This window comes from Sebastes fasciatus, chromosome 6 (assembly GCF_043250625.1).
Source record: "Sebastes fasciatus isolate fSebFas1 chromosome 6, fSebFas1.pri, whole genome shotgun sequence".
Taxonomy (NCBI): Eukaryota; Metazoa; Chordata; class Actinopteri; order Perciformes; family Sebastidae; genus Sebastes; species Sebastes fasciatus.
The window spans coordinates 14,137,814-14,150,164 of record NC_133800.1 but is presented as its reverse complement, the minus strand read 5'-3'; the positions used below and the strand labels follow the sequence as shown (position 1 = coordinate 14,150,164).

General features: G+C 40.4%; 1 protein-coding gene across 3 annotated transcripts in view; it reads left to right on the top strand.

Moving 5' to 3' along the window:
* The first annotated feature begins 3,672 nt into the window (after nucleotides 1-3,672).
* Nucleotides 3,673-12,351, top strand: part of LOC141769085 (solute carrier family 28 member 3-like) — a 34,687-nt gene continuing 26,008 nt past the window's right edge. The window contains exons 1-10 of one of the 3 annotated variants that reach the window (XM_074637791.1): nucleotides 3,673-5,564; nucleotides 6,166-6,266; nucleotides 6,403-6,491; nucleotides 8,780-8,969; nucleotides 9,885-10,029; nucleotides 10,340-10,453; nucleotides 10,986-11,063; nucleotides 11,709-11,789; nucleotides 12,003-12,083; nucleotides 12,204-12,329. In XM_074637791.1, coding sequence (XP_074493892.1) covers nucleotides 5,496-5,564; nucleotides 6,166-6,266; nucleotides 6,403-6,491; nucleotides 8,780-8,969; nucleotides 9,885-10,029; nucleotides 10,340-10,453; nucleotides 10,986-11,063; nucleotides 11,709-11,789; nucleotides 12,003-12,083; nucleotides 12,204-12,329 — 1,074 coding nt within the window. In that variant the 5' untranslated portion in view covers nucleotides 3,673-5,495. The remainder of the gene's footprint in view (nucleotides 5,565-6,165; nucleotides 6,267-6,402; nucleotides 6,492-8,779; nucleotides 8,970-9,884; nucleotides 10,030-10,339; nucleotides 10,454-10,985; nucleotides 11,064-11,708; nucleotides 11,790-12,002; nucleotides 12,084-12,203; nucleotides 12,330-12,351) is intronic. The other 2 variants (XR_012594255.1, XM_074637793.1) reach the window with 2 other exon arrangements.

Here is a 12,351-nt window from a genome sequence, read left to right as displayed (position 1 = left end):
CAAAGCAGCATCATGTATAACGTGATACCTCATTGATCCCCTTTATAGGTTGCTCTGCTTGTTCTGGAGGAGGAAGGGTCATCAGGTGATGAGCAGAAGAGGCTTTCTTGCTCAAGGGCACCTCAGCAAGGCGTTGAATTGGTGTTTTCCTGGTTAATAATCATCTGTTTTCATTTTTGGGCTGTCAGGGGTTAAAGTTCCTCTCGTCAGTGACAGGACTCACCGGCCTTGCCTTGAGATGTGAGGGAGGTGTGAGTGTCCTTATCTGACACACAGAGAGAGAGAGAAAGAGAGAGAGAGAGAGAGAGAGAGAGAGAGAGAGAGAGAGAGACAGTGGAGAGGTCAGGTGCGTTGAAGATGTCATTTAATTTATCTCCTAGCTGGCTTCAGATTGTGTGTGTAAATGAGATAGAAGGAGCTATCAATTAACAGGCTCTAATTGTCAAAATCATTCTCATTCTAATCATCATTATCATCATGTGGTTGTTATGGATGTTTCATACCTGTTAATCACTGAAAAACAAAGCTGTCTGCAGGTCTTATTTTGAATGCAGGTTGTCACTCAAGTGCTGCATTTACAGTATAGGGATGCACCGGCAACAAATTGGTCAAAAAATAAGCAGGAATTAAAATTCCAGTATATTATGTATATAGTTTATAAACATAGAATTGAATTGAATAGATTGGCTCCATTGTCACCTATACCCGATTCAGCTATTTGAGTTAGTATCGGCTCGATATCCTATCCGGTATCGGTGCATCCCTAATTTGCAGTCTTATACTTGGGAATAGGAAAAACAGCCTGCTATTTCCTATTAAATAATGTGTTTAGTAGAGGCTGTTATGTGTTTTTAATGTCAGCTGAGCTGATGGCTGCTTCCACTGTAAATATCTAGGACACGTCTAAAACATCATATGAGAGAGACCGAGAGAGAAAGAGGGAGCAATCACCAATCATCAAGTCTTTAGCTGGCGTGTACTAGGCCAAGCGTCACCTTATTAAATCATTAGGCCATATTTCATAATCATATGGGGCTCCCAGCCAAACCAGACCTGAATCAATAAACTGTCATCTCAGAGTGGAGGCTATACGGCTGCATGCCAGTCACTCCGCCGCTATAGATCTCCTGCTGCTGGATGCATTTCTAACACGAGAGTTGATCTGTCTTTTTATGGCGTTCAGCCTTTGAAGAACAGAGCCTCTTCTTCTCCTCAATCTTTCACCTTGTATGTGAGAGACAGAGGATGACAGCATATCTGCCTGTGAGCAGCAACAGCCCCAACTGTGAGGAGTCCTCTCCTCTCCTCTCCTCTCCTCTCCTCTCCTCTCCTCTCCTCTCCTCTCCTCTCCTCTCCTCTCCTCTCCTCTCCTCTCCTCTCCAATGTCCTGTCCCCAGCTCTGATATGACGTTTGTGCTGACGCACAGGCAGTGCAGCTGAATAGAGGAGTGTAATTATGGAGCCCTGCTTGTGTCTGAACCAATCTGGTGGATGCCTGCCTCAGAAATCGGGGTGTACGCGCTCAGCACAGAACAGTGTGGGCGTACCAATTAAAGCATTGTCTCACAAACAGAATACTCCAATTACTCTCTGTTCCTGTTGCAATTTGACAGAGGTTGTAACCTGTGTTAAAGGTCTTTGACATTTTAAACATGCAATCACCCCCTTGAACCATCTGTCATCCACAGACAAAAGCATCAGTCAGGACGTGTTTTATGAAACACTGTGAGCATATTATAGTATGCCACGCATATTTAGCTTCTTGTGAAAAATTGTGGAGCATGCTTGATGTGTTACAGTAACTGCAACACAAATCACCACTTTCAAATTTTTACTGTACATACACACAATGGACGCTGCCGCTGATGAGATTCAAATATGTTACAGGTGTCCCCATTGAAAAAGCGAACAAAGTTTTTTGGTTTTATTTTTTTAACAGACTGTATGAAACGCATCGAGCTTTCAGTTAACTGCAAACCCATCCGTGGCAACTGTAAACGCTCTGAGGAAGTGCTGTGGTGACGTAGTATAAAGGTAGAGTGTGCAACATCTGGCGGCATCTAGTGGTGAGGTTGCAGATCGTAACCTCTCCGGTGTGCCAAGTGTGTAGAAGAACTACGGTGGCCAACTTGAAAACGTGAATGGCAATGAAAATGAGTGGTGAAGCAAGAGAGAGAGAGCAGCGGCGAAGACTGACTTAGTTTAGTTTTGAGAATAGCAAGTGAATGTACAGGGGAAGTTGCAGTTTGTGCAGAAATAAATGCTGAGGCTCCTCAAGACCAACAAAGGTTTCCTGTGTCTTGTTTCTCAGCGGCTGAGTGGAGTGACGGGGGTTAACTCTGGAGCGAGTAACGTTATCGACTCCGGCCCAAGCAGGAAAGGTTAACACAGTGGTTTGTCTGTTCTGGGCTACTGTAGAAACAGTAGAAGAGGACCTGCTCCCTATCTAGATGTAGATAAACGGCTCGATTCCAAAATAACAAAAACACAATTCTTATTATCAGGTGATTATACACTAAAGAAAACACGTATTACAGTTTTTCTCGATTGTTTACACACATTTTCTGAAAGCATGCCTCATACTCTCAGAACTCTACACACAAATCAAAAAACACACACACAATGGGCAAAACCCCTCAATTCTCCTGCAAAATGAAACTTTACATTCAAAACAATGTTATTTCTTCTCAAAATGGTATTTTGTTTTCAAATGACACACACAAACCATCATATGAATAGACATTTATAAGAACCAGTTGAACACTGATGTGCTCAATGTAAAACACTATGATGAATGGAAAACACTTCTTCTCCATTCATCATAATGACTTAGGCCCTTTTTTTCTTCAGTGTTACACTTACTACAGACAGTACATACATAAGTGTGTTGTAAAATATTTTAGAATATTGTTTTTATACTCAGAACACACAAATACACGGTAACAAATATATTTTATTTTCCCCACAAAAACAATGTACACAGTGTACATCCCAACCAACACAAAGTTGCACATACAGAGGTCTACATACAAAACAACAGAAGAATTTACTGTATACAGTTACAGTAAAAAAAAAACGAAAAAAAAAACTATGCTGCATCCTCTCTTCTGTTTCGGTCTGGCCACAGCACCTCATCCACATCATAAGCAATGTTTTCCCTGGCCAAGCAGCGGGGGAAATATCGCTTAGCATGTCGAATCCAGCCATGAAAAGCATCAACTGATTGCTAATTGTAACACTGTGTGACAGGTGTTTGCCCATGTGATGAGTCAGTGTGCATAGTAGGGCAATTGACTTTAGAATTTTGAATGACAGTGTGTTCCTTGTGAAAACGAGATTTTCTTCATGAAAATTGTGCCAAATGCAGAGAATTGTGTGTAGTGTTTTGAAAAAAGTGTGTTTTAGAACTGCAATTTGAGTGTAAAGCAGGAATTGTGCTTGTAGTTTAGCAGAATTGGTTCAGGGGGTTGGTGCATGAGTTACATGTTGTGGTCATTGTGTGTCAAGTACCAGTATTTGTGTGTAAACAATTGAGAAAAACTAATATCATATTCCATTTTTGCCAATAGATCCCCCTAAATGTTACACACTGGTCCTTTAAAGAGAAAAAACACACAGGGCAGGTGGGAGGGGAGGTGGATGGGTCCAACAACACAGGGCTTTCATCCAGGAGACTGCTGTTTGTGTCCCGTGTTCACAATGTTACTTTCACTTTTCAACTCTAGTAGTTTTAAACCCAACCATGTTGTTTTTTCCTAAACCTAAATAAGTGGTTTTGTTGCCTAAACCTAAGCACGTATTTTAGATTAATACTCATCATAAAGCATGTGTTTACCGTGACCGAAAAGTGACACAGTGGGGTCTGACAAAGCATCAGTATGTGACGAGTGACGAGAATTACTGTGGAAAATGCCCATCACAGGTTCCCAAAGTAAATTTTTGTCATTTGTATTAATAAATCACAATCACATGTTGTTGCATCACGATGAACTTTTGTTTCATCACATTCAACGTTTGTTGCATCACAGTCACCTGCTCTTACCCGTGACTGTTAAATTAGCATATCATGTGTTTATTAATGGCAATTGCTTCGGGTTCACACAAGGTAAAGAAAAAGAACAATTCTTTTTCAAGTCCAAACATTGGTTGAATCCTTTTTATGATTTATTCATGTGGGCCCCTAAAAATCCACAAAGGGGCTCATATCCTGCTTTAGCCCAAAGCTTTGAGTAACAGAGAGAGAGGGTCATGATTGGGACACTAGACACTGAGTAGATACAAGTATGTGCACAAATCATCACACTAGCTCTCCAACTGCGCAGTCTTTACTAACTCTGAGGGATTTTGGCACATTATGTATGGATAAACAAACCTCAGTTGGACTGAACCATTTCCATGCTCTTTTTTTAACTTCTTGGCTTCGGCTTGATTAATGGTTTTAACATGTGGATTGGCTTCATCAAAGTGGCGGTAGATATTATTCAGTAGGGCACATGTGTTATTAGTGAAAAGAAGAAGTGTTTGATGTTTTGTTTTCATTTAAACGTGACTGAATGACACTCACCTTCCTGAACTTAACTGTTACCCCACTCCCAGGAGAAAAATGGTTTTGGAAATCCGGCCGACCAAATGCAAGACAGATGCCTGGCCTACTGCATTTGGAAGGGAGTAATGTCTTATTGTTATTGCTTAAGTCAAATTACAGTAATCTTTGTGGAGTGTTCTTCATTATTAAGGTTATATTCTACTATGATCGGATGTAACACGTTCTCTAATTTCTATACCTAATTGTTTTGATAACTCAGTGATTAGCTTTGAATGAGAGCTCCCATTGTGTCACCCAATATAAATAAATATTGTCATGTGGACTCATGTGAACCTGTTCTAACCTCTACATACCAGCCATGTGTATTATGGTCCTGAGAAATTATACACTAGTGCTCTCTAGTGGCTGCTAGGACACTTAAGAACTATGAGACACATCTACATAGAAACAACACAATGTTACCAGGGAGTGTTTCTGTAAAAAAAATAACTCAAGTCAGGAATGAGACTCTATTGCAAACACTGGGACATTGTACCATTACAGAGTTCTTTCAGGGCTGGAGGGGTGAAAGAGAAGAGAGCGGTCATGTCATGCTGACTGGTATTTGGTCCTTATTCCTGCTTGCAACTGAATAGCCCCTGCATGACTCAACCTTATACATTAACTTGCATGTGTGTGTGTTGAACTAATCCCTTAATGACCTTTAACTTGATGACAGCTAGACAAGACATCAGTTGGACTGAACTAACAGAGACTGTAGTCATTAATGTGTGTTTCCCGCTCTGTGTCCACAAAGAAAGAAAGACAAACAGACAGAAAATATGGCAATTTCTCTCAACACATTTGAGGAGGAGGGAGGATGGGCGGGGACAAGGATAGGACAGGTGAGCCTTAAAAGAGACTCTCAGTACATCTGGCAAGTGTTTGAAAATAGGTGAAGAGCAAGAGAATGGAGCTAGATGGAATAGAGAAGAAGAGTCTAAAAAGCTTGAAAGACAACAAGGCTTTTGAGTCAGAGGTAGGGAAGACTTGTTTCTCAAGCTATTCTTGAGTAAGAGTAAAAGGAACCTTTTATTTGTATGTATCTGTGTTTAAACGACATCTCTGCTGTTTTTTTACTGAATCAGCCCATTAGCTTAGCTAATCAAGCAGATTTTAGGCCACTAACTTTATACCAAAAGATTCAAATGACTGAAATATTTTTGGGAATCTTCTTACAATAGCTTCTTAAAGAGCAGCATCTCTATCACCTGCACAAGGTTTGGTATTCTGTGCTGTGGGTTTTAGACTTGGTAGGCTATCCTTCAAGCAGAGAACACAACGCAGAGACACATGTGCTCAGTGTGCACAAGAGAAGAAGCTCCCCATTAACCAGTTTGCCTCAAAGTTCTAAGTAAATATGAGTCATTGTGCAAGCAACCTTGTTTAAACATATTCCTAATATTGTTTCACCTCAAGCTGCCTCTGTGTGTGTGTGTGTGTGTGTGTGTGTGTGTGTGTGTGTGTGTGTGTGTGTGTGGGTGTGTGTGTGGGTGTGTGCGTGTGTGTGTGTGTGTGTGTGTGTGTGTGTGTGTGTGTGTGTGTGTGTGTGTGTGTGTGTGTGTGTGTGTGTGTTACAGGAGCGGGATCAGATATACATTGATGTGGACAGTTCTGCTCATGTGGACAGTGCTGCCGATGTTGCAGACGATGATCACAAAATGACAGACGAACATAAATGGTTGCCTTTTTGTTTTTGCCAAACACACATTCTTCATGTCAGATGTTCTCAGTTTCTTCTAAATCACCAGCCTTTCTCTTGCCCCTTTGATGCAACATTAGCTCCCTCTTATCTTTCTCCCCCTTTGTGTGCCCAGCTTGCCAAAGAAGATACTGGCATTCCAGGGCTATTTGGCAGAGCGCAAAGACCAGATCCGCCTGATCATATACCTGGTTTTAGCAGCAGGTGAAGTATCTTTGTTAGCATCCGTTAAAGTGTAACTTGGGACCGTCAATGTGTTGCAGGTCTCCGTCTGGGGGCCTCAAAGAGTATCAAAGTCTTTCTTCATGAATTTGCAGCATGAAAGAGTCTCTCATTAATGTTGAGATTTTATCGGAGACACAGTGTGTCCAGTTCTGTACAACTGATTTTCTTTGTTTGGTACTTTCGATTTTTACAGTATACTGAAAAATGTATTTATAGTCTTGCTTTAGGGGTTTCAGTGCACATAAAGGCGTGTGAATGGCTGTTTATCTTTGCAAACTGGCTGCGCTGGTTAAGAGAATGTATGTAATGGGACTACATGCTCTACGCCTTGCAGCGTATTGACATGAGCGTGCGTGTGTGTGTGTGTGTGTGTGTGTGTGTGTGTGTGTGTGTGTGTGTGTGTGTGTGTGTGTGTGTGTGTGTGTGTGTGTGTGTGTGTGTGTGTGTGTGTGTGTGTGTGTGTGCGTGTGTTTGTGTGTTTGTGTGTGAGTGTGCGTTCCTGACTTGGGCTACCTTCAGGGACACATTGCAGACTAAAGACCAGTTAATTGGGGCAAATACTGTGTCCCAAATTTGGAAAAAGCTGATTTTTGGGTCAGTGGTTAAGGTAAAGGTTAGGCAAGTAGTGGTTATGGTTAGAGTAAGTCTCCAGGAAATGAATGTAAGTCTATGTAATGTCCCCAAAAGTGACCTAAGTAAACATGTGCGTGTGTATGTGTGGAACAGATTGAGAAAACTGGAGAGAGATTTATTTTTCTATTTAGGGCAATTTACTGCACAATTGCTATGATTGTTAATGGAAAAATCCAGCCATGGCTAATCAGAACACATGTGGAGTGTGTGTTTGTTCGTTGTGGGGCTGTCCAGACTACACAAGACGCAAGTGTGCGCGCACACACACACACACACACACACACACAGACTTGTCAATACCAGCTTGTATTGTGATACTGTATTGATCCAGAGATAATAACAGAAAATACTGCAGGCTATTTACAGATATGTGTGGTTTTTCCTGAAAATAACATTGTAAATAGATGTATTTATTCTAAGGCTTAGATCAGTTTGTACTGTGAAACACAAACAACGTCTCAACGGTTCCAACCTTTGTGGAATTTGACTTAACATAACACATCCTATCAAAATACAAATGTTTTCCTCTGATCCTGCATATCCAAAAATACGTTTTGTTAATTTTCAATATTTATGATGCGCCAAAGTGGACTTTGCAGATCGCAAAAAGATTAACCCTCCTACAAAGATTTGGAGCTCGTAATATAAATTGTTTGGATTCTTCAACTACTGACCCTGTACTTTTCATTCATATAAATACTAAATATGAAATTCCACCATTCTCAGGCTAATATAATCTGCGGTTCACTAAAATTGTGTAAAATGCAATGAAAAGTCTGCAGAATAGTCGCATTCATATCTTAATTCAGTTCAGTTCAGTTAGGGCTGGAAAATATGATGATATATATTGTCAAAACAATCTAAAAATGTTCATTGTGTATATATATATAGATATATAGATATATCTATAAATATAAAATCGTGATATAGGCTAGGCCGATATTTATTTATTTTTCTAATAATTTCACTTAAAACTGTTATGTTCATTTTGTACTCAAGTTCTTAAAATGAGAAAATACTTTTCATTTGTCAACTATTTAATTCACACAGGAGTATACAAAAAAGACTTTACCATGTGGTTATTTCATATTGACTATTTATTGATTGAATTGACAGAAAATATGTTATATCGTGATATCATTATCGAGATATGAAATGACCTATAGGCCTATCATGATAGAAGATTTTGGCCGTATCGCCCAGTCCTAATTTCCGTTCAGTATTTGTCAGTCAGAGGGTATTCGAGGTCACAGATCAAAACACACAATATCATTTCATTTGAAGACAAGAAGACAAAAGATAAAAGAACTGAAAAGAAGGAATTGTAAATGTGAAATGATCCTTTTACATGTTCACGAGCGTTCAGACTTCATGGATAAAAATCAAACCGTGGTGTATTTGTTTTTTGTGTAGCATTTTGAAAGTACCAGAGTCAGAGATAAGTCAGACTTGTGTTCAGTTTTTGGCTGTGCAGTTGATCTCTGTGTCACACGCCAGTAATTTCAGGCCTCACATTAACTACACTTCCTGCTGTCTTTTTAACCGGAGGAAGTAAAGATTTGAATCGTTCTGATAAAAGAAAATTATGTCAGCTCTGTTGGATATAATTCATATGAATACAAAATTTGTTTCAGGCTTCGTTGCCATAGTGATAGCGGCATGTGTCCTGAACTTCCACCGGGCTGTCGGGCTGCTGGTCATCGCCTTGGTAACCGTATTCTTCCTGTTCTGGGATTGGCTGATGGAACGCTATGGCGACTGGGTGTGGGAGGAGCTCTCTCCTATCAGAGACCTTCTCAGCAGAAACTGGTTTTGGATCAGATGGTGAGAAATGTTTTGTTTCAGTTGTCCTGACCTGGTGTGCACCTTCCTTATCAAATGACGGGCGGTGACACTGTAGAAAAGCCATTGTAGAGTCAGTATGCTAAAAATCCTTCTTAGTAGCTGTAACTAATGTATATAATGTTCAAGACAGTTTGTCTCCTGGCAACGGCAATGTCCTCAGACTGAGGAAATTCATTGTTCATTAAATCAGCATGAGCACTGAATTCAAACAGGGCAGGATAAAGGACACAAGAGCAGTTAATGGCAAAGTGTGAGAAGAACTGCTGTGTGCTACAGTGCACATAAAGTGAGGTAATTGCACTAGCTCAAGGGCACTTACCTCAGTAGAAAGGTGAAGCAGAGATTACCGCCGCGGTCGTATGTCTCCGCCAACCAGTCAAGTTGCAATTTACATCCATGTCTGTCCAAAATCACTTCATCATTTTATCCTGTTAGGCATTTGTGTGAAATTGCCATAATTAGCACATGAATTCTTGAGGTACGGACAAAAACATGTTTTTTCAGGTCACAGTGACCTTGACTTTTGACCACCAAAATCTAAGCAGTTCATCCTTGGGCCAAATTTTAAGAAATTCCTTCCAGACATTCCTGAGATATCGTGTTCAAGAGAATGGGACGGAAAACCTGAAAACATGATGCCTCCGGGCGTGGCTGATGCTGGCGCAGAGGCATCTCCGTCCTTCAGGCCGCCTCTACAGGATGCTTGAAACAACTTTCAAGCATCTTTCAAGTATTCAATTTTATGCCCTGTCCGTGTGTACGTCCGTCCCATTCTCATGGACGTGATATCTCAGGAATGCCCGGAGGGAATTTCTTCAAGTTTTGGCACAACTGTTTCTATATTTTTATCTATGGATTCTGGATTTTGACATCTGTCACTCTCTCTCTGTCCAGCATAATGTACGTGTTGCTGCTGGTGGCCGTGGTGTGCTGGCTGGCACTGGACACAGCCCAGCGAGGGACCAGACAGCTTGTGTCTTTCTTTGGTCTGCTGCTCCTCATCTTCTTAATGATGCTGTTCTCCAAACACCCATTCAGGGTAAGGGATGCACACACACACATACACACACACACACACACACACACACACACACACACACACACACACACACACAGTACCCACACACTTTGTATGCCTCCGTGCCGGCAACAGCCGTGTGTCCGTCCCATTCTCGTGAATACGATATCTCAGGAACGCCTGGTGGGAATTTCTTCAAATTTGGCACAAACGTCCACGAGGACTCAATGATGAACTGATCAGAATTTGGATAGACATGGATATTAACTGCAACTTCACTGGTTTGCGGAGGCGGTCATTTTAGTAATCATGTATTGTACGTGTGTTGCAGTGGTGTTGGCAAACTTTGCTGTGCGGGATCGGGCTACAGTTTCTCTTTGGTGTGCTGATCCTCAGGACCACATCTGGCGTACGTGGATTTGCATGGGTTGGAAAACAAGTAGAGGTACACACACACACACACACACACACACACACACGAATATAGATCTTTTTCAGTGGATTGTCCTTTTGTTTCCTTCTGTTGTTTCCTTTTTTTGTTTCATTGTTTCATTTTTCATTTCCTTGTGTCCTTCTTTCCTTTCCTAGTTTCTTTCTCTTTATTTCTTGTGTACTTCTTTTCTTTCCTTGTCTCCTTTCTTTGTTTCCTTGTGTTGTTTCCTTTCCTTGTTTCCTTCTTTTGTTTCCTTGTTTCAGTCCCTTGTTTCCCCCTTTTTTTAATCTTTTTTGTTTCCTTGTGTCCTATTTCGTTTCCTTGTTTCCTTCTTTTGTTTCCAACTTTTTCTTCCTTGTGTCCTTATTTTGCACCAGCATCAAAGTCTACTTTTGTTTATGGTAAATTTGTGGGTTTTTGTGGTCACTGTAGCTCTGAAACATTCACAAACATACCTGCTGCATCAGTACTTACAAAAGAAACAATCAATTGTTTCAAAGTTTTCTGTTTCTGTTGCTAATGAGTCTAAATCTCCTCCGTATAGACGTTTTTGTCATACACAGATGTTGGGTCTAAGTTTGTGTTTGGTCCCAATTATAAAGACCACTTCTTCGTCTTCAAGGTATGACACACAAACCAATATGATGCACACAAACACATACACACTGAGTGAATGATGGTAACAGTGAAATCATAACAGTGACAAGAACAGAAATGAGTGTGTTTATATGGACATTAGTACCCAATTATGATTGGGTTTCTGTAATATCCAGGTTATGTGTTTTGGCATGTAAACATCATATCCTGGTTTCAGAAACCAGTTTCTGATCACTGTCTGTAATGTGTGCAACTGCTTCATTAGCTAAATCAACTTTAATAGTCAGTAAAACCAAAAATATGATCATAAAAAAAAGAAATGACAAACAAAATGAAAGGTGCCACTATACCTAACCAGGGATCATACGAAAAGAAGAGCCCCAACATATAGATACTATTAAAATCATATATATACAGTGCATATATATATATATATATATATGAAGATATGAATAACAAGGTTTCTCATTTTCCATGTAAATGTCATATTCTTAAGATGATCAAAACCAAGATGAGACTCAAATCGGAGTGCTAGCATGTAAACATACTCAATAATACTCAGGATGATGATGATGATGATGATGATGATGATGATGATGATGATGATGATGACGATGATGATGATGATGTTGATGTTGATGATGGTTGTGGACTGTTGTGAACTCTCCAGGTGATGCCAATATTGATTTTTTTAAGCTCCGTCATCTCCGTCCTCTTCCACATTGGCTTCATGTCCTGGCTGGTTGGTAAGGTGAGGAAGTGGGAGGTTAAAGTGCATGGACGGAGAGAAATATTTGATGGCAAATCAATTATTACAAACCAGGAATAAAAGACAGATAATGACTGCTCTAAGTAACTGGAAATGAGAATAATGACACAAGGACCATAGTTTGTGTTTCTAATTTGTATGTTTTTTATTAAATATTTCTACAGTTCGGTTATTTTCCTTTGATTTTTTTCACAGATTGGATTCTTAATGCGGGTTGCCATGGGAACATCTCCAGCAGAATCGATGGCTGCAGCTGGAAATATATTCTTGGGACTGGTGACCAACAGTTTAAACAATAAACAAAAACATCAAGCAAATCACTGATTTAATTATATTAATCCGTATATCCACTAGTCCCAAATCAACCAGCCCCTTGTCCTTGTCTCTCTCTTTCAGACAGAATCAGCTCTCTTGATTCGTCCATACATCAGGGACCTAACTCTCTCTGAGATGCATGCTGTGATGACAGGAGGTTTTGCCAGCATCGCTGGTAGCGTTCTAGGAGCCTTTATCTCCTTTGGGGTGAGGTAGTGGATGCAGGGGA